Source organism: Hermetia illucens, chromosome 6 (assembly GCF_905115235.1).
Source record: "Hermetia illucens chromosome 6, iHerIll2.2.curated.20191125, whole genome shotgun sequence".
In the NCBI taxonomy this organism is placed as follows: Eukaryota; Metazoa; Arthropoda; class Insecta; order Diptera; family Stratiomyidae; genus Hermetia; species Hermetia illucens.
The window spans coordinates 17,842,543-17,865,528 of record NC_051854.1 but is presented as its reverse complement, the minus strand read 5'-3'; the positions used below and the strand labels follow the sequence as shown (position 1 = coordinate 17,865,528).

The 22,986-nt window shown below is 41.8% G+C and overlaps 1 protein-coding gene across 4 annotated transcripts in view; it reads right to left on the bottom strand.

Moving 5' to 3' along the window:
* Window positions 1-22,986, bottom strand: part of LOC119659865 (zinc finger protein rotund-like) — a 206,835-nt gene that overhangs the window by 6,857 nt on the left and 176,992 nt on the right. For all 4 annotated transcript variants that reach the window (XR_005250379.1, XM_038068179.1, XM_038068177.1 and 1 more), the window contains one exon: window positions 5,977-6,802. Coding sequence is in view for 3 of the 4 variants with exons in the window: in XM_038068179.1 (XP_037924107.1) it covers window positions 5,977-6,802 (826 nt within the window). In the remaining variant the exon portion in view is untranslated. The remainder of the gene's footprint in view (window positions 1-5,976; window positions 6,803-22,986) is intronic.

The following is a 22,986-nucleotide window of genomic DNA, read 5'->3' as shown; positions in this document are numbered from 1 at the left end:
CCAAGTGGTAGCACACTAGCGGGTGAATTTAAATTCACATTGACTTGCTAGTCATGATGCAGTAGGCCAATGCTTCAAGATCTAACCAAGGTGATCAAACTCGAGTTTGCACGGGGACTCATCTGAAGTGGCTCCGACTACGTAACCTTACCAGAGGTTATCTGGTACCATGGGAACCGGGATAGTCCCTCGGGCTCATAAGTCACAGGAGAATTCCTGGGGATATGAGTGCCGTACTCCTTAGTTTCGGTAGAGGCTACAGTTAGATCTTGCATCCACCAGTATGAATGTGGAGCCTGCACTTAGTATAAACTGGCATCGTTGTGCCAGTCACAGCGGAGTACTGATTCTTATTTTTCTTTAGCCTTTGTCCCATTCATTATACTCAAAAAGGGGACCCGGGATGAGAAATATATGGATTTCGGAAGAAAATTATTCGGACCCGCCTATTATCCCCTTTTTGCATTGAAATTTCTATTCCAGGCCCCTGACAATAGCCCGGGCCCGGGCGAATCCTCCCTTTCCAACCCCATTTTGTCAGGCTTGACAACACTGCGGTAAATTGAGACGTTCGTTGATACATCGACCACCAGTTGTAGCACGACACTTCCTCTAGATTGCATTATTGCGTGAAGTAATTTTACAACGCAATTCTTCATTGTCTGATAGCACTGACCCGAAATATTTAAATCGCTCAGTTCTCGGTATATCACTGCCAGTGATAGTGCCGGTTTCATGAGGATGGGTACTCAAAAATTGTGTTTTATTAAGATTCAATCTGGGACCGTGCTACATGAGGCGATCACTACATTTTTGGTCAAGTTACTCGAGATCAGCTTTACTATGAGACGCTAGGAAAACATAATCTGAATAAAACAGTGTATAGGACGCGGGACGTGGGATGTCTCATGTGACAGTATCTATAACAAGAATAGAGAGGAGTGATGAAGGGCTGCTTCCTTGATAAATACCAGAGACACAAAACGGTTTTGATACACCCGCCATACTTCGAATTTTGCCAGTTTTTCTGGCACTAGGTATTGTTGAAGAGCATGCCAGATGAGTTCGCGTCACACACGGTCAAACGCTTTCTCTAGATCCCGAAATGCAATGTAAAGAGGACGATATTTCTCCATGAGTAACTGTACAGCGTGTATTACGTCAGTGGTTCTGCAGTTCTTGACAAATTCGGCTTGAAGCGGACCATGTGGCTAGGCCGACACGGACACACAGGCAACCACTAAGAAGAAGTCAGATTCGAACTGCTTGAATCCTTTTCAGTTTCCAGAAAAAGAAGAATACCACTTTGGCATAGAGTATATCTATGTTCGATGTGATCCGATTTACCCGTTCGTCGAGATTAATCAGGTTATAGTCACAGGTATAGCGTCGGTTTAAACGGAAGCATTAATTACAGAGACAAACCGCAAATGGGTACGCAATTGCGCTGAGAGTTCGTTGAGCCTTCCAAACCAGAGTATGATCTATAAGCTTATTCCATAAAGCCGTAGTCTAAAGCCCACATATACAAGGAGATGGAATAGGGACTGTGCCGGTTTTCGGTGCCTGAACTTCTGGGTTTCTCAACCTTGGTACCGAACCTTCTTGTGTTTTCTGCATCGACCTAAAACCAATTTGATGACACGGGGGTGAATTACCATCTGACTTGATTCCTTACAGGCAACAGGAGAGGAGAGATATGAATTATTTGCACCGAGTTGCAATTGTACTTTCACTTATTCTCAATGCGATATCCTGAACATGGACTATTTTACTTCCCAAGTTTCCAAGGGAAGAGAAGGACCCTGTGCAACACGCTAAATTTGCTGGTCCATGCTAGACGATCGGTATTTTAGCCCGGAGTAATGAGTTCGAAAAGTCTACGCTCAAACATTACGATCATCGCATCTGACTACGAGAATAAATTCTTTTAAGTGTTTCATCTGCGGGCAGATGGTATGGCAAAGGTATGAGGCTACATTACCAGGGAGCGGTACGGGAATTTTAAGTACAAGCTATCTGTTGAAAAGGAGGTTCTGAATAGTACACACTACTGGCTCAATGCGTGGAGTTGCGCTTTGCAACGCCAGAATATCGAGTGATCACAATACTAAGCTTGCACTCAGTATTAATCACTGCCGCTCTGCTACTCGCAGCGACGGTTGATAATTTCTCCTATCTAGGGTCGAAAATCACAACCGATAACAGTTACAATGATAAATCCGCGCACGGTTGTTGGCAGCCAACAGAGCCTATTTCAGCTCACAAAAATTGTTCCGCTCGAAAGTCTCATCATAGGGTCAAAGCTCTTGTGTGTGTGTGTGTGTATGGTGGGGGAGAAGCTACAGCTTCTGAGCACTCAGGTCGTGTTGGCCCATTGTACTCGCCACCCCCGTCTAACGGAATATTCCGGATTCGTTAACGTATCGCAGGATTTCCGTTAGTAGATGTGATGCTACCCGTGGCAATTGGAGAACATCGGCACCAAAGATCTGATGCCTGATGTGTCCATGGGCGGGGCATTCACATAGGAAATGCTGCGTGGATTTCGCTTCCCCTTTACAGGACGGACACGTATCATTTTCAGTAATTCCTATTCTGAACATATGCCCAGCTAATGAATTATGGCCTGTCAGAATGCCCACAATACACCTGCAAGTCCTCCTGCTTTTCGACAGGATAAACTTTGCGGTACGCATGTTCGGTTCTGGTAGGAAAAGTTTGGTGTGTCGAGCAGCATTTAGGCTCTGCCACCTGTCTTTGTGGGAAGCTTGTTCCCAGTTTTTGAAAACAGTCTTAGCCAATGCTACTAATGCTCCAATTGCTGGTTTCGGTCCCGGCATAGGGGAGATTGACCCCTCTTTCGCTAAAGCATCCAAGATTTCATTTCCCTCTATGAAAGAGTGACCAGGTCCCAGAGTAGTTCTAGTGCATTGAATCTACAGATAGAGATCAAACGGTTTCTGCATTCCTGAACGATTTTCAAGGTGATCAAAGGACTACTCAACGTCCTCAATGAAGCTTAGCTGTCACTACAGATTGCCACGCCCCTGCCCTTCAAGCGCTCGTCAATCACCCAGTTAGCCGCCCTTAGGATCGCATAAACTTCGGCTTGAAAAACCGTTGCATATTGTCCCAAAAGGAAAAGCCCACTTTTCGTTTTTATTCGAGAGGTAGACTCCGGCTCCAGAATCCTCTTCTGTTTTTGAGCCATCGGTGTAGAAGACTTCCGTATATCCCGCCACGCATTCTTTTGGGTCTTCCCAGGCCTTTCTACGCTTCAAAGCTATGATCTTGTCAGTCCTTATGTATTCGTTGGAAATCTGGGTTCTTAGCAAGAAAAATTGCGAACTCTTGCCGCGTTCGAGAGAAGAATCCTTCGAAGAATTTTTGACTCCCTACATGAGGATGGGCGATTCCGTAGCCCACATAACGATGAAATCTATGAGCGATACCACGACCAATTGGTTGTGGATAAAATACGGCTCATCAGGGTGCGGTGGGCGGGTCACCTAATCTGTATGGATGTGGATGATCCAGGCCGGAAAGTCTATAAGGGCAGTACCTATGGTAGAAAAAGAAGACGAGGCAGACCCTACCTGAGATGGAACTATGGCGTAGGTCAGGACGCCAGACAACTTTTAGGGATATCGAATTGGTAAACCTCGGCGCAAAACCGGGGTGTTTGGAGTTCCTTATTAAGGCAGGCTTAGATCGGATACTGGTTGTTGCGCTATTGATGATGCGGATGTCGGACCTGAGTTGTGATCCTGGATGCTGCCTGGAAAGCGCACTTGAGGCAGATCGTTCGCCGTTCTTCACAAGCGAAGTAGCCTCTTAGCAAAAGCGCAAATATATGCACTTCTTGGAGCTTTCCGTATCAGTTCCTCTTAATAATAGAATCAGAGTTCTACCTTTGCCGTTCGACTGTGATTTGCCAAATTCGAGTTCCACCATGGCGTTTTATCCTTCTTTGGCGTCACTGAATTGACAGCTCTTTTCGAAAGCCTCTTTTCTATGCTAGTTGTGATCATCTGGGTTGTTTTCTCAATCCGGCAATTGATTTGATACGGCTTCCAGAGAACGCAATTCTGGCAGTTCTAGTTAGTACATTGTTCAATTTGTCTTCAACGGATTCCGGAGGTAATTACCAAATCAATGCGCTTGTGGTCTAAGACCGTGATACATTCAATACTCTCCACTTCCCGATAAGAACCTGGATGTAACCGTGGTGTCGATGGCCTCTCGCCTGATCGCATTGAAAAAAGTGTGTTCATTACCCAAGTTGAGGATCTGTAGTTTGGTCTCTTTCAGTTAATCTAATAGTCTCAATCCTTTCATATTGTTGTTAAAACTTTCCCAATAGATATGGTAAGCATTAACATCGCATCCTTCTATTATGCCCATCCCTTTGTTCTTGGAGTCATAGGAAAAATAGGCAAACACCAAAGAATTTCCTTATCTCCTTGCTGACTTCTAATTGTCAATTTATTTGTTGTGGTGTCGCATACATTGGTCGCTAACCAAGATAGCCTGGGGACATTTTGAAATCATCGTGCAGGGTTTGTTGACTTACAGTAGGCTAGCATGCCGGCAGTTTAACCCTTTGATTTCCCCACCAAGAACCCATGATTCTTATATGAGGTATATGAATGCCTTGCAGCAATTAATCCAACGGCTTATTAGTACAGTGGACGATTTACAATGTTGGAGAAATTTTGCACTTTATCTATTCTTTAGATAAAGGTGTGTGGGCTATACGATCCCTTCATTGACGTTAAGAGCACTTCTAAGGTTACGGTCCCAACCCCGTAAAAGAGCTGGTAGCCGATTCGTTTCCGAACTTTCTTAACAACCGGTTCAGGAAGGACGACAATAAGGAAAGTTTCCAACTTTTCTGGCTGGCAGCATACACGTGAAGGTGTTAAAGTTGTCCTTGACATAAAGTTATTACAGAGCCACAGCACCATTACGGTTCTCATCCGGAAGGCAGAGAGATCAGAGGTTAGTCGCCCAGCTTCCATACTATCATTGAAGGAGGAGCAGTGATACCTGAACCTGTCATTCATTCATTGACAGGCAGTTTAGCCGCTATATTTCACGTTATGCACCTACCGTTAAACTGTTCTCATCGCTTACTATCTTAACCGGATGGATTGATGTTTTCATGCAAAACATCGTCATCATACATCGTCGGCTTCGATAGCCTTACATAGAGCTGAAAACTTTGTCGTTGCCGGCCGAGCTGCCCTTTGGGTTGATGAACTGGAATCGTCAGAGGACCACCGCTGTTTCGCTTTACTCTTAGCCGTAGATGCCACGGGTAATCCTTTCTGTGGTTGCAAAATATGTTAAGAAGGCTAGTTTTCAATTAAGCAAAGCAATGGAGGTTGTAAAGACGTGGCTGCAGAAACTGATACTTCCGGAGCCAAAAAATTGAAGCGGTCCTTATCAAAAAGCTTAGTAAGAGAAATGATGGAATATCTAAAACAGAAATTCTTCCATTGTCAAAGAGTTGTAGACGAAAGGTGAAACCCAGAGAAAACCCTAGATGGAATGGTGGGGTGGGAAAATTTAGCATGGGGAACCCTTGCATGGCAGTTCAACTCCATCCAATATAAAGAGGCCTGACGGACAGGAAGTGGTAAGGGGCGGGGGAGATTCTTCTGAACCCGAAGATTTCTTGGCAGCCTGCGTAATTTTTACTACGGGTCGATAGAATTTTTAACCGGGGACCGAATTTTCTTTCTACAACGCTGAGCCGTGGTAAGTAAAGAATGTCAAAAAGAGGTGTCAATGATGGAAGCAGACCTACATGGTTAAAGTGAGTTTAATCCGCTTATGGCGGTTCCACCGATAAGGAAGAAAGAAGAGATGGTGTGAGGGCTGAAGATTCTTACTTAAAAAAAGACATACCAGCAAGGAATCAAATAATTACAAAGAGATTTCTCCCACATTTTCTATTTTAATACATACCAACATCATCCCGGTGATTGTCTAACATTCGGTGATGCGCTTGAAGGTCGGGATGGCCATTGTTAGCAGGATGTTGTGAACTGATCGGTGGGAAATCGTGATGATTCGGTTGTCCTGGCTGCTGTTGTTGTTGTTGCTGTTGCTGCTGTTGTTGTTGCTGCTGCTGTTGATGTTGCTGATGCATCACCTCCGTCAGACTTGCCGCCGAATCTGGACTAACTTTCGGCCAATACGGATGTTCACCTGTCACAGCTGGTATCGATGTGTTCAATCCCAAATTTCGATTTGAGTTTGAACTTAATCCTGTTCCGGTTATAGGTGGTCTCTTATCCGTTCGCTCTGCATGTTTCTGCATATGCTTAGTTAAATATGTTTCTTGGGTATAACTTTTTCCACAATATTGACAAATATGCGTTTTCAAATGTTTCGATTCTTTATGTTTTGGTATGTGGTCCAGAAGAGATGGTTCGTCCGAGAAGCATTTATAACAGGAATTACACTTATATGGTTTATCAGTCTGATGGCAGCGGGAGTGTGATTGCAAATTGGAAAGTTGCGAAAACGCTTTTTGGCACCCGGGGTGTCGACATTTGTACGGTTTATCACCTGTATGTGTTCGAATGTGTTGCTGTAGGTGTGATAGTTGGGTGAATTTCCGTTGGCAAATTTCACAACGATAGGGTTTTATTCCCAGATGGATACGAGTGTGTTGCGAAAGGTAGCTGGAATTGGCGAAGGCTTTGGCGCATTGCGAACACTTGTACGGCTTGGCTTCGCGCATGTGAATTTGCGTATGAAGCTGCAAGTCTGCTTTGGAACTAAATATCTGAAAAGATAAATGATGTTTGAGTTAGATGCGGCTGGATGAAGGAGGACTTAGATTTATGATATTAAATGGAAGTTTTTCGAAATGTTGCAAGTATCTTTCTATTCTATGATCAAATTCTTTATTTAAATTCACCTCAAATGGGTGATGCTAAGTGTCACCGACTTCTTTTCACAGCTAATGACGCAATTTATGTGTAACTTCAAAATGATTCTAATGATTCGGCGGACCTTTCACACTTGGTGAGAGTCATCAGATAATGGTTTTGTTCAGATTCTTATCTTTTCTCACGTTCTATGCCGCGATGAAATCGCATCACGCGAAACACTTGTTGGAACATATTCTAAAAGGATTATATTCGCCTAATTGGTTGTAAATGTGAAAATTTACATAAAAACCTGCTCCAAATTTCAATTTTAAAAGTTGAATAATAAACAGGAAAGTTATGTTAGTAATTGTGTAGCAAAGTGACGAATTTGCATAAGTAGAAATTCAATTTTATGGTTGTCGAAAAAATGCCGACTTCCAAATGTGATGCCAATACATTGGAGAATAATTAGAGGACCCCAAAATCCATATTCAATTGGATACTGTTGGATATTTCTTGCAATCCATGTAACACATTTCTACGCAGTGAAAGTAATCAAAAAAGCTTCAATGGTCATCTTGGGAGTTAGGCGAGCTATGCATGGTGTACATCATGACTGGAATTCACTCAATCATCTTAAGCATTAGGCCTTTCTCATCCCCAAAGGGTTGTTTGGCTCATTCTCTCCCACTCCTTGGGTATTTATCCTTTCAACTCTTTTTTTCATGCCGTTCATTTACATATATCGATTTTTAATTACAACTCTTGTTTAGGTTGTATTTTCGTAAGGAACAGGGTTTTTTTTCGTGAAGAGCGAGATGAAAGACATAAAGGGGTGAATGTTATCAATAAATTTTTAAACCCACTACCACTATCTTAATAGCCTCCGACTTTCTTGCAAGGGGTGAGCGTGGACATCGTTCCTTTCTTTAAAATCTTAAGAAGGGGATGGATGACTTTCTGATTACTTACATTTTTCTCTATATGTATCACTTATTATATAGAATCACCCCACCTATACACAAGTAGATTAAAGGCGCCGAAATGCAAAAATTCTTTGGAGCGAAAATTGAACTTTTTTCAATTTCTTTTTTCTTTTCTTTGGGTCCGGGGTGGCGAGGAGAATGAAAAAAGTTCGGGTTGTGCCGGAGTTTTAATTGGAAAAATTTCAAAAGGGCTTATTATTGAATTACAAAACTAATTTAAGGGGTTTCAGTAAAAGAATAGCTGATTCTGAGCGAAGACGATGACGACTATGTAAAAAAGGGAAATATTTACGTAGTAGACGGGGGTTGTATAGAATACTTTCCTTTCTGCTGCCTATCATACGCAGCACGTAATTAGTGTGGGAGTTAATCGAAACGTGGAATATTTAACTCAGATATAATTATATTTGTTGATGAAGATACGATTATTTTGACGGAGATGGTCGAGTCATGATCAATGGATAGCGTTTTGTAAACCTTCTTAAATTTACATTAGAATTTTTTTTCAAACGTATCACGTTGCAATTATTTTACTTATAATGTACATAGAAACCCTTTACAGCAAGCATTTGCTCGAAAGGCGTAGACAAATGTCCTGACGCGTAATATAATCGCGTATTCGTTATTGTTTACTAGTGCCTGGGAGCATAGAGGAATGGGCTTAGAAGAGCTTCTGATTGCGAGTACTAGCCCAAGTTAGCTTTACGGTCCAAAATGCCTGTACTTGATTCGAAGAAAGAAAACGTAAATTTTTAAGCCATCAATCAACCATCAAGGGAGGGCCAAAATCATACTAGAAGAGACTTACGTAAAAGTCTTGCTTTGGAGGTTCTCTTACCCCAGTACTATCTGCGAACAGAACAGGAATAAAAGGATTTAAATGAATTTCCGCGCAAGGGATTTCCTCCCGATGAAAGGGACAAAAAGAAAGAAAAAGGAAGTTTCCATATCAACGCTTTTCCATATCAACAGCCAAATGCCAAATGCATCCTTTTTTTTGCACTGGATGGAGATGGAAATGGTAAAAAGACACTGCTGCGGCAGTTTGTCATTGTTTCAATGAACCCATCCTCACATCTCTGCCCATATCAGCGAGGTATTACTTTCGGGGAGGTCGCTGGTCTATATCACCACGATTAAAACACACGTCTGCCGCACTTTCAGGGCTCCACCCAGTTCTTGGAGTTTTTCTTATAAAGCGATTACTGTTGTGTTTACCGCACTGAAATTATGGTGTCTGATAACTACAGTGAGGGCGTCGGTCAACCTTTCTCTTTCATCCGCGAATTTCGGACAATAGAATATAACACATTTTCTGGTGGAGGCAGTGCGCCCCCTTCGCTAGAAGATCGAAGGGAATTGTCTCACCTGATACTGTTCTAAATGCGCTGCCCACCTTCAGCGCGAATTTTGCAAAATCAATTAACACTGCGTCCTTTGGCACACGAAGGCTAAGCATTCCGTCATACGCTACGCTACATTGTAGGAGCCACAATACAGAGCCTTGGGAAATACCTGCCTCCATACATTTCTTTTTGGCCCGCCATCCGAGAGATAACTCTCGATTATCCGAGCTAAGTAACCGAAGAAACTCAGTTTAGCCAAGGTGCCCTTAATCCACCTCCATTTGTCCACTTCCGATGCTTCACGAGCCAGATCCACGACCGTTTCTATTGCATGCAGAATCATCCTCTGCCTCTTCTACTGCGCGAGAAATACACCTTCCATCACGATCCCATTGTGCTTATAGACCAAGTGGGCCTGGTTTTGGCAGCAAACTTCAGGGCTTTGTTCGGAATCTCGTTAAATCCCGGAGCCTTATTATCCCACAGATCGCTTATATAATAGTTCTCTTTCGGTAACCCGGAGAATCGTATTTCGTGGGAAAGAACCGCAATTATTTAGAACAATAGTCGCTGGCACGTGGTTTTGAGAGACTTTTGTCTACGCATCTTGTTCATTAGAGCCTTGTAGATAACGTCCCAAGGGTTCGAATTTGCCTCAAAGAAAAACTGCCCCAAGTAATTCCGCTTACTTCCTGGTATGACTTTCTTAAGACTACTTCGGTGATCGCGGTGTTTTTACTACATTTGCCGTTTGTCCTAGCTTCCCTCTTATCCTTTGGCAAAGTCTACTTGCCCGCAGATACGATGACCTAAACAGCAATATGCCCAAGTTCCATCAGCAGTTTGACTTCCTACTGTAGTGGAATACATTATGAATGTAGCCCCATGTTGATTGTAGTTGTTTTCATTTTGGACGAGATCAGAGAGCCAATCGTTACTGATCCAACCAAACATTTTCGCCTCTGTTGCCGCGTGGCGACATCCATTATGCCCAGCAACATTCGGAACTATAGAGAATGACGAAGTCTCACCATGAAATGAATGGATGAAAATTGATAGGCATCAGTGGCCGGTGAGTCCAATTAGTTTTGTAGTGCCTCTTTTTGATGCCAGAAACTCCTAAGACCATGATTGTTGTGAAAAGGGGCAACTGAAGCAGAATCCAGCCATATTTTGAGAACAAGCCAGGTGGATAGCAGTTCCCCCACCCTGCAACAAGGGATCTTTTTGAGGTCCCCAAAGAAATGTTTACGTGGTGTTCGTAGCCTTACTTTGGATAGAACAAGTGATCGCAAAGGAAGTGCCTCAGAGTTTCTCTTCTCCTCCGTAACTTTGAAAATAAAAATTTTAGATTATGCAAATTCCGGCGGCATGGTCTCCTACGGGACAGCTCTCCGTGCAAACTGGGAACTCACAGGAGAGTGACTTTCAGCGTGTCACTCAGAATGTTCAGTGCGTCTCCGCACTGCGTCCAGAATAGAATAAGGGTACCCAGAAATAACCTAGTTGACACTCTTACGAAAAGTCGTTAACGAGCCCTTTCCTCTCGGTTATGGAACAGGAAATAGAGATGATTTGCAGCAGCATTGAGTCAGACGAGGCGCCGGTCGGTCCTGCTATCGAAAGCCGTGAAAGTCGTCTTCATTCACATGATGTGTTTCTTACACACAGCGTAGAGAATGCTAAAGGGACTAAACCACAAAATGTTACTCGCCCTCATTGAAAACAAAGATAGGTTCAAAGAGTATTAATACCGGCTTCTTCGAGGCCGATCTTCAGTCGATATGATAGGGCTTGACATGAACCCTTCCTTGCATTTAGCCAGTTGAAAGCAAATTAAGGGACCATTAAGAGGATTAGAATCCCAATTTGCTTGAACTTATTCGTAAAAAGTTACCTTTAGGAGAGAGTTCTGTCTGATAATTCGGATGATGGACCTGGAGAGTGCCTAATTACACTAGATGGTAAACTCGTCAGTAGAAGAAAGGGCGTTTAAGATTGGTAAAAACATATGGTGATGCGATGGTTTAAGCAATCTCATGAGACGAAGAGAGGAGAAATTGGAGTTGGATTTTTAATAAGGGAAACATCATGCGTTCCGGATAGTTAAGTGGTTAGAACACAAAGCTGTCATACGGAAGGTTGCGGGTCAAATCTCACTGATGGCAGTAGGATTATAGTAATCTCGGGCGAACGCAATGCTGACCACATTGCCTCCTATAGGGTACTGCAATCCTTTAGTCTACCGTTAAGGTCTTGAATGAAGTGCTCTAACACAGTTCAAGGCTCTGATCCAGTTGGATTATTCCGCCATTGATTATTATTAACAGCATTCGGATGTACTCCTAGGCAAACGTATTCTTCTAATATTTTCTTAGGAAAAAAGGAAATATAACAATAAACTCCTGTGATAATGGATATGTGTCATTTATTCATTTCTGTTACCGAAAATTTTACTTGTTTCGGATCCAAACGATACATACCTGGGAAATTAATTAGCCAGGTACGCGGGTTCCTAACATAACATAGTTCCACGTTGAGTTTAAGGGAGGAGGGGTCCCATACATATAAAAGCGGAGTGTACAATTTTTTTTCACCGAGTGTAGTCGTGGGGGATATCAAATAAAAGACCTCGATTAGTACTCTAGTTTTGACATGGCTTGCATAGGGGAGGAGTGCGAGGGTTCGAAAAGGGTCAGTTACTTGAAGAACCCGTTATCAGAAACTACTGAACGCAGTTATTTGAAAACTGTTACAGTAGTCCATGCACATGGCATCTGGGGCTCAAAATACTCCCCAGTCCGATACCGGTTTGAATAAAGTTAAGAATAGTAAGTGACCATATTTATCATAACTATATTTTTTTTGAAATTGACTGGAAACCCCCCCCCCTTAGGTTTATCCTAGAATCATTAGCTTGCAGTAATATTGGCTATAGCATAGAGCATGTTACTGATACCTTTGGTAGAAATCGCACTATTACTAGCAGACTTATAACAGGTCAATGTTGTTAATTTTTTACAAATTTCGTATATTCTAAGACTTTGAAAGTCAATATCATACTAAAGTGAATGGTAAAATTTCGGTTTGACTATATCAACAATTTCATCTAGAGGCATTTCATTGGATATAGTATAGTTTCAGTGAACCCTATCGACTTAATTTTTCATTAGTCCGTTGGCACTGCCAGCGCTAATTAGAGGCAAAGATTCGCGTCCACGTTCCAAACGAATTTTTCATGGTGGGCCTGGATTACTCAAACACGAAAGGGGATCTTCTGGCTATGCACCTTGGCAGCTACAACTGCCCCGCGATGCATAAATGACTGCAATTGTAGTAACGGCATATTCGGACACAAACCAGACGCACACTTGCCATTGATTTGAGATACATAGAGACTAGGAATGAATGGTATATACAAAGGATCTATATCCGAAAATGTTATACATGCTCTTTAGAATTCGTTGTGAACCTCTGTCGAGACTTGACTAATGTTGAAGAAAAGTGTTTTTGAAAGTTCTGAATCTGTCGCTCGCAATGCGACTTGGTGTTGTTGGTGCCCCCACTTCTGCTCTCATATAATCTGGCCAGCAGCTACCGCGATTACATCAAGTCATTCGAACCTTCTGATGACTGCGAGGAATGTGTTGCTGCGTATGATAAGGTGGTCCTGACATATAACAAGCTGGGCAGTTACGAACCCCTATTGAAAGAAGAATTGGATGAATATTTGACGTTACAAGAAGGGGTGTAATATGCAGTCTGCCTCCGCCGCTACGATTTGGCAGTAGGAGCGGATGGTAGAGACTCTGACTCAGTCAAAAGTCAGATGATAACTTCCTCAGTGAATAATCTGCAACACAGCAAAGTTCTTCCACTTCTAACATCTCTCCTTGAGACTCTGAAGGGAGGAGGATAAATACTTTTATATTGTATTATTTGCATTAAAATTACTGATTGTGTGCCCTTATTACTTATCCTACTTCCATTTTCTGAAAATATGACTCCCAGAAAGTGTAACAGGTCTCGTTCTTAGAACCTATCCAAACGAAAAATCTGAAAAAAATCACAATGGTGTGTCTAACCGAAATCTAGGCCTCAACATATATCCCGTTCCGATATCTGCACAAATAAAGTTAATAATAGTATATTACCATATTTTAGAAAATTAGCCGAAACTTCCGTTAATTTTATGTTAGAACTATAACTGGCACCAGTATAAGGGATAACATAAGGTATAACTTTGGGAACCGCATTGGCAAGGGGAACTACCTAGTACATCAGTGAGCATTACACCCACAGCGACCACCAGGCGATCTTTATTAAAGTCGCTGGTGGGCCAAGTGGCTTTCTGCGAGTAGGGATGCTGGGCTGGACGATGCAACATACGTTCTCTGAAACTAGCGGGTCATGATGGCCTGAATGGCAAGGCGACCGAAATGGCATCGAGAATCACGCGATGGGTAACCGACGCATGCGACGCTTCTATGCCCCGGAGGCGAGAGTATGCAAGCAAACAGCCAAACCATTGATGGAATAGCGAAATCGTGGAACTAAGATCGGTATGCCATTGAGCAAGAAGGCAGTTCCAGCGATCCAGGGGAAGACCTGATCACGAGGAGCGCGAACGGGATTATAGGACGTTGCGTGGCAGAATAAAGAAGGCCATTCGTAGACCTGTGCCTCCGGTGACCTGTTCATGGCTTCTATAAAAAATTGTAACTACACTCTTTCCTTATATGGGGAGCAGGTATTAAACGGAGGCCCAATTTGAGGTGGAAGTAATACCTCGCGCTATCGAGGAGGAACTTCGGGCGGTCTGTGAAATGATCGGCGATAGCAGGCTCCGGTTTGGATAGTATCTCTAATGAAGCACTATCGGCCTATCTCTTTGGGCAAGATGTTTGAGAGCATCATCCATAATAGATTGCTCCCTTTCGTGGAAGACGGGTCTTGCGGATGAACAATATGGGTTCCGGAAAGCCCGCTCTACTGTTGGCGTGGTGGGAATAGTGGTGGACTTGGCTCGGTAGGCAATGCTTCCTGGCAAGTGGCGTGGTGACGGTGGATGTAAAAAATGGATTCAACTCCGCCAACCGGGGCCGCATTAAGGAGTCACTGGCCAAAATTAATGCACCTGGTTACTTAGCTAAGCTAATTGAGAGTTACCTGTCGGACAGAGCTCGCTGATACGGGACGGACGACGGGCCCAATGAATACATCATTACAGCGGGAGTATCACAAGGTTCGGTATTGGGCCCTCTGCTCTGGAAGGTGATGTATAACCGGGTGCTCTTGCTTCTTGTAGCAGAGCAGGCCACGTTGGTCGGTTTTGCAGATGACCTAGCCATAGTGATCGTTGCAAAACTCTCGGAGGATGTGGAGGTTTACGCCACCGAGTCGGTCATGGCTGTAAGGTCTTGGAGGGACCGGACCGGACTGAGCCTGGTGAAGGAAAAGACGGAGGCAATCCTCATTACAAATCGCTTGAAAATAAATACGATCAGTCTGCAGGTTGGAAACCATATGATCGTCTCAAAGCCGACCATCAAATACCTTGGCGTGACTCTTGATGCTAAGCTGAGTTCCAAAGAGCATATATCGTACGCCTGTGAAAAAGCTGCCAAGGCCACCATGGCCCTTGCCAGGATGATGTCGAACGTAGGTGGGCCAAAACAGTGTAGCAGGCTGCTGATAGTTGGTGTCGTACGGTCCCTGTCGTCTGTGTGGGCGGAGGCTTTGGATTACGTACAGAACTGGAGGAAGATAAATGCTGCCTATTGTCTGATTGCATTGAGGGTATGCAGCGCATTTAGAACTAGTTCGGATGTTGCGGTGTTCGTAATAGCAGGGATGGTCCCTATTGACCTGTTAACGAGAGATGCGATGCCTGTATGGACGGAGGCAGACGGGTCCATCAGGAACGGAAGCAGATCACCGGCGAACGGCAAGAGAGGAGTCGCATAGACTCTGGCATTGACTGTGGGACGAGTCGTCGAAGGGTCGATGGAGCTACACAACATACAAACTTATTCCTGAAATTAGGGAATGGCTTGACCGACGATACAGGGAGGTGAACTATCACCTCACGCAGTTTCTCACTGGACACGGTGGTTGTTACCGAACGTATCTGCATCGTATCGGTGTGGATGATTCCCCCAACTGTTACAGATGTCGTGAGATCCCAGAGGACCCGAAGCATGTGTCTGAGAGCCCGAGATTCCGGAGGAGAGAAGAAGCCTGAGCGAGGCCCTGCGAGTCGGCGTGAGCCCCCAAAACCTAATCCGGCAAATGCTAAGGTCGGAGGCAAACTGGACTTCGGTCTTCCACACAATTGTGCGGATACAAACCCAGCTCCAGAGAGAAGTATGCGCAAGAAGGGCGCAAAGAAATGGGGAGGCTGTACCCTAAAGAGAGAATGGATCTGGTGAGGGAAGCAAAGAAACAGAAGACTGCAGAGTTGGAAACATGAAGGCTTACGGAAGGGAAGCCCGCCCAGCGACGTAATGCCTAAATGGTGGTCCCGTGGGGCAAGGGCAGAAGAGAGAGGGGGGTGCTTTTTTAGCGGGTGCGAATCCCACACTACATCTGTGCCAGCTCACACGGCAGAGCTGAAATGGATCTGTCTTTCTAAGATTTTTTAACACACGGAGCTGTGTATTAAAAAAAAAGTTCGAAAAAAATATGAAGGAATATTTTGGGTTTTCAGCCATATGCGAATTGAGAAATGTGCGTAGAAACTTTCTCACATAAGATGAACACAAAACCTTTATACCTGAAGCGCCATAATATAGGGATTGAAATGTCCAATTGGTAAAAGATCAATTTGTCCACTGTTCGGCTTTGACTGAAAAATAAGTATCAATTGCAAAAACCTTGCTCAAAATTATTATCTGTTCAATCTATGAATATTTTGCACAGTATGTGTATATGTTATATTAGATAGATATTTACATATATCTCCGTAACAATTCTTGTTAGTATCTAGTATTCCCCACGGTTTAGTTTTTTTTTATTTCTACATATTTGGTTGTTCATGATTGAAACATTGAAGTAGATTCATGGTACAGTCAACATAATCACCTGTATCTCAATTAAATTTAGATAAAGCCGCACACTGTCAAAACGATTTAATTTGGAGAAGCAGGTGACATCGGATAATGATCCAGTCGCTTTAGAAACATTTTAGAATGTGTATAATCTCAACATGTGGTAATGATTTTGATGTGTGTCAGAGATCATCAAATTTTAAAGGAATGGTTCATGATATTTGGTTCCAATAGGGTGTTGTGTACCTTTTATTTGTTGTATCTTAGAAAAACGGGATATGGATAACTGGATAAGTTCACTGGATTCTAGAATCTAAATCTTCAAATAGGTATGAAGGTAGAAGTGAGAGTTTGATGGAAAATTCTAGCTATTCATTGCAATTAATTTGGACATCTTTTGGGCTACTGCATGAATACAATGATGAAAACTAATCCACAGATTAGACATCCAAATCCAATTCAATTTCTAAACGAAACTCATAATAATTAATAATTCATAGCAGATTGAGAGAAACATAATAAATTTTGTATCGATTATCGTTAATCCCAACTCTTCCTTTCTTGCGTGGGTTTGCCACAAGCTAGACTGGGAGAAACAAACAAAATAGAGAAATTTAATAAATAACCAAACTACTTTTCTTCAGCCGTCATTCATTCATTAGTGTTTTTCCGCTACATTTATTTTAGATATTTGATCCGAAACTTATTACACCCATTATAAGTGACAACGCCGAATTTATTTGTTTCTAATCAAAGGTAAAGATTTTTTTGGCAAGTGATTAAACACGACAAACTAACGCGGGAAGATATTAGAGATATTAGAGATTGTCTGGTACTTTTTGTAGTGCTTTTATATGTGAGTACTTCTCATATGATATCACACTAAGTACTGTACCGAAAGGAGTTATCATATTTCCAGTAAGTTGGTTGTAGATACCAGGACATGACCACTTTATGATAAATCCACACAAAATAGACAACTATAACTACTACAATGTTGTTAAGAATATTACAGTTCCCTTCAAACTTTCCAATATTATGCCCTATGTTGTGCTTGCCGGTACAATTTGAAAATATTTTTATATTATTAATTTAATTTGAACATAGATCAGAATGAGGCCTAGATTTCATATAGTCTTCAACACTGGCCAGGTATTCCATTCTGGACGGAGTTATTAATAATTTGGCCCAGGAAAGCAGACTTTGAAAAAAAAAAATGAAATCAGCATGGTTTCTAGAAGACAGAAACTTCTTCTTCTTTAACTTTCCAAAGCAGTGAAATATTCGGGAGATTGGAAGTTTCTTCGAAACAAATATGTAGACAAGAAGGTGAAAAAGGCTCCCATAGCTTATGGACTGCTATTCTGAAGATCTTTGCCTCGAAATGGGGATTTGTCATACCGTAGCGTGAATACACTGCACTATCATGAGGTTTATGTTCGACATATGTGTGTGGTCGTATTTTAAAGTAAAGCGGAAGCATTTAAACTGCAGCAGCTCTATGAATACGACATCCTTGGACGCTCTAGATTCGCTACTCAGTTTCCAATTTTTAGAAGTATACTTTGAAAGAAATGCAATGAGAACAGCTTAAGGACTAATTTGTATAGATCCATAGGTTTTCTACACCGACAGCTCAGGAACAGAACAAGGTTTTGGAACAGAGGTTTACCTTTCGCATGAAGACAAGGATTGAATTTTTTGGGAAACCATATGCAGCGGCCTTTCCCTCTGACATATAAGCAACGCAAAAAGCGGCAATCTCGGCAATTGACAAACGGTTAAAAAGCAAACTTATTCTTAATCTGCAAGTCCATTGATCACCTCAAAAGTTGCTCAGGAAACCAGAACTCGTTTGAACTTATTTTCTAGAGTCAATACGGGGGAACTTCTTATCTTCTGATATATGGTCGCTATGGCGTAGAGGAAAATTAGATCTTGGATGCCTTTATAAAAGAGGGTTCAGTTTCTCCCAAGCCGAGAACGAAACCAGCGATTGAGATGTCAATAATATTGATAAATACTGCTACCAGAAATTAGAAACATGCTTTCCAAACATGCTGCAAATTTTGCCCTGTTAAAAAGCAGGAGAATATGTAGAAGTATTGTGAACACCTTAATAAGAAGAGTATTATAAGATGATGCTGGTCCATCCTGTAATGAAAGAGAGTTCGAAGTGTGACAAGCATATTAAAATCGCTTCGGGCCTCTGATGACATTCATCAAGGTACGGTCCTTTTGCCAGTCCTCTTTACTCTTTTCATAACTCTCTAGAGGATGTTTTCCTAGTATCTCGCGCGCCTCACAACAAAGCTAAGTTCGAGTAAACAGAATTTTTGATGACCGACCGGAAAAAGGCACTTTTACTGTCAGTGGCAACGACCTGTTGAGAACCGAGCGATCTAAATATTTTGGATCAATGCTATCAGCCAATGATGAACTGCGCTAAAAAGTTCCTTTGAGCATGGAATGGCGTTTCACAACTGGTTTTTTGATCGACGCACCCACGAATAGAATCCAAAATTTATCTCATTGTCGTTTGCCATGCCGTCCTCTATGGTCCTGAGTACTGGCCGACTATTAGTAGGTAGGTAATGGAGGCAAAGATGTTACTCCAGTGGCGTAACACGCTATGATCACATGGGAAATGAGGTCATTCACAATCGATATGGGATTGAGCCCATCGTAGAAAACTTGCGAGAGAAACTTCTCGAATGCTATGGCGATGTAAATCACGCTTAAGTGAACTGAAAACAGAGAATAAATGCGCAGTGACGTGAACAAATGAAAGCGAAATGCTTTGAGTGTCAGATTAACGCATCTTCACTGTGGAACACCTCCAATGTATCATCGATTGTAGAAGCAACAGCCTTCTTTTCTAAAAAAAATTGCAAAATTAACACCCTGCTCCTCAAGGACTCGCTCTACGAACACTCGAAAGCTTCTAAATTAATCACAACTAAAGGTTCTCATAGAAGAAATGTTTACAAAGTAAAGTTAAAGCGCTTCTATAATACATGACGTTTCGTTTATTTTTTTTATTTTATTATTAGCATAGATGAGCTAGTATCGATCCTGGGGCGCTGCCTCGGGGAACCCCGGTTTGAATATTGTAATCACGAGACTTGAAAGCTTTTATATTTCACTTTGAATGAATACTTTATCGAGAGGTCCACATCCACATCCAAGAAGGTCGTTTCTATCTTCGAGTGCAGTTCTTATCTTAGAGACGATCTTGGCAACTTCCTCGATTGTGAAATGCTTCTCTTGTAAGCTAAACTAACTGCTGAATAATTTTCTTGCTTCTATATGGTATGGTACGAATTTTGAAACTAGCAATTTTTGGAACACTTTTCAGAGGAAAGGGACCAGACTTTTGTTTGTATACGATGCAACCTGGTTCTGATCCTTCATACATTTAAGATTCATAATAACTTCTGAAAGCCTTGGGATGATAGGTGAGACGTAGAATTTTGTTTGTTAAATATGTATGTGGGTCACGTTGGTGGTTGGAACCATTTTTTCCGTAATTAGGTCACGACTTTTAGTCTCTTTTGGGGTTACTATCATTGAAAGTTTTCTCAATATTTTTTCCATAATGAGGTCATTCCTTGGGGTTTCATTTGAGTCCATCGGTTCCTAAGTGATACAAGTAACTTCTTAGGCCCGAAATGAGAAACTCTACTTTGCCATTACCGTAGATACTTTTGGAAGTTCTATCTGCAAATGGGGGAGGAATACTTTTTTCAGGTCCTTTGCTAATTCCGCTTTTTTGGGATCACTTCATGTTCAACTACCGTGTCCTCATCCTAGTGGTGATTCACAATAGACAAGGCTCTTTATTCTTTTAGAAGTTTTTCGGTGGGAAAAGTTCGTTGATGCATTATAGTTAGCGGTTTGTAAGTCCTCCTTCCGTTGATCGTTGAGGACTTCATTGGATGATCGCCTTGCTCTGGCTAGGATCTGCAAATTTGTGCGCCTGCATTCCGTTCTCATTTGGTGTTTATTTGGACCAGCTACCGCTATTCAAACACGAAATGAACAACTATGAAGGATGAAAGTTATGCAATAAGGATATTATGCTGTTTAGCATAATATATGCATCAAGGAGTCATTATTCTCGGTGGCACTATTGACAACTGACCTCTTTTGATCGACTTGGGGTATAGCGAAAGCACACACGAAATTACAATGGAGCCGGAAAATGTTAGACAGAACGATAAAAGAGGACGAAGAAAGAACAATATGAGGAGGTCACCTTTCACCATCTGGAAGAAGTGGAAGTCCATGCCGACTTGAAAGAGCTGTCTGTTGCCAATTTGGGTATCAACTACAGTCAACATGAAACTACGAGAATGGAGCCAGCTTTATACCACCGGACCGAAAGGTGACATTTAAAAAGGCACGAACAAAAGAAAGTCTAATTAGTATACAAGAAAATAGTTAAGTCCTTTTGCGAAATATTCGAAAATGGAGAATAGCGATGTTGTTTTGGAGTAGGAAGATGTGCAGTGGGTCAAATACTAGTATTAGCAACAAAGCAGGTACTCGAAAAGGACTGATTAGTATTGATTGCAAAAACAAATAGTGTTTAATTTTTAAATTCTATCAAAACTGCTCTTGATGAGCAAACTGAGAACAACGAATTCGGAGTCCTAAAATAGAATTCAAAGTGAGCTTATCCAGACTTTGCAGAGAGCAGGTCTAAAACAAGAAAAAGGGGTTTTCGCTATGTCTAGGATATGTTATACAAATATTTTCGACACAATATAGAGCTGTATGAATTGGTGAGCCGTAGTCCATAGAAGGATTCTCTAGAGTGTTTTGAAGATAAGCAAAAAACCAATAAGGCAGCCATGTAGCATCGTGAGAAACCTCCTCTCTAAATTGCTTTACAGTACTTTTAATCGCGTGTCACAAACTCATTTGTTAAGTATTGAGATAAATCCAACCTAATTTTAGTGGAACTTATCAGCTAGATTCAACTGCTCTAACCTGATGCGAAAAGTATAATTTGTAGTGTGGCAAGTGAACCACTCAGCATCTTTGTCGGTGTTTATCAAGGAAGTGCCCTCTTACTATCACTCTGCGTTCTTTCCATGAACATTAATACATGGAAAATCCTCAGTTTTCTCTCCTTAGATTCTGTGTTGCTAGCGTTTGATAATAAAGTTATCCTCGACCAATTCATCAAAACTGAAATAATAAGCTTATGAAATACGGTTAAATCTAAAGAGAACAGAGTTTCTGATAAACGACCTCAACGAGATCAATACGATCACTGACAGTGAAAGCAATTGTCTAGAAATAGTCACTTAAACCACCACCTGAACTGGAGTATAAAGTTAGTTGACGTGTCCCTCCAAACCTGGATGAGGTGGTGTTGCGAAACTGATGTTCCTTCCAATCGATGTAACACCGAATGCTTCAGATGCAAAATATATCGCAGTGTCGTTTCCCTGATTATCTTCTATGGTTCTGAATCCAGTGCGACCGGAAAAAGCAACGAACGTTGCCTCGCAGTTATGGAGACAAATATGTTGCACTGGATTAGCGACATAGTTCGCTACGTTTACGATTACGATATGATTAAAAGTTTAGATTTCCGTTTGCTAGTTGTAGTCCAGCTTAAAATTAATAGACAAGGATTAGCTTTCCCCAGACTACAATTTTTTGTTATATATATATTTCGCGAGCGACATACCCCTTCTTCGGTACAAAGCTACCAAATTGTAGTCTGGGGAAAGCTACTCCTTGCATATTAATCTTATCTTGTCTATTAATCAATATGATCCATCCACTTTCATGTTGGGACATTTCGTCATCCTGGCTATATATCAAGTGATAAGAAATACATTGCGCGATATGTCCTACATCGGAGGAACTTAAAAATCGAGACTAGGTTCGCCAGATGTATTATCATCGTCTACAATTCAAAATTATGCGCATCGTTTACCAGATATACCTGCATTGTATAGGACAACAAACCAGAGTTAAGATCAGATAAAGTAGGAGGGGTTGAAGAAATGTTGGCCGTACAATTCTAAGTACAATAAAAACGAAATTACGAGATCAGGGAAAGGGATAAATAAAACAAATTCTTAGAAACAGGTTCATAACAAGCTGCCGAGGCATATGCATTGAATGTCGTTAATGAAAATGATAATACCACATAATAATATCCCTTAGAAAACCCTTGTTGAAGTGGCTTTAGGTGCAAGCACAGTTTTAGGACATAAGTATGTGCATACATGTTTAACATTAGTACGCTTACCAGTAAGAAGAAGGAAGATACTATGATCAATAGGTACACTATAACCAGTAAAAGGGGCACAATAGTTCTTCAAGGACGCGGTGCGAATTTCCCTTAACAGAATAATAATAATAAGAAGAAGGAACTTACGGATGCCCTTTAGAGAGACGTATCAACAGCAGCTCTGCCAGAAACTCGTTTACTTGAGTAGCCCCCGCATTTAATGATGGTGTCATCGTTGCTATCTCAGAGAATTTCCGCGACGTTTTTAGAGAAGTGTAGAAGGTATATGAAGATCAATATGGTTTCAACTAATCCCAAACGATCTTATCCCCTAGACGCCTTCTGGAAACTACGCGACACAAGGCCATGTAACATGTTTGCCAAACCAGAGCTTGTCTTTTCGATTGTGGGTATTAGGAGTAAAACAAAAGTCTGGTTCGAAGTCAAACGGCACAGAGT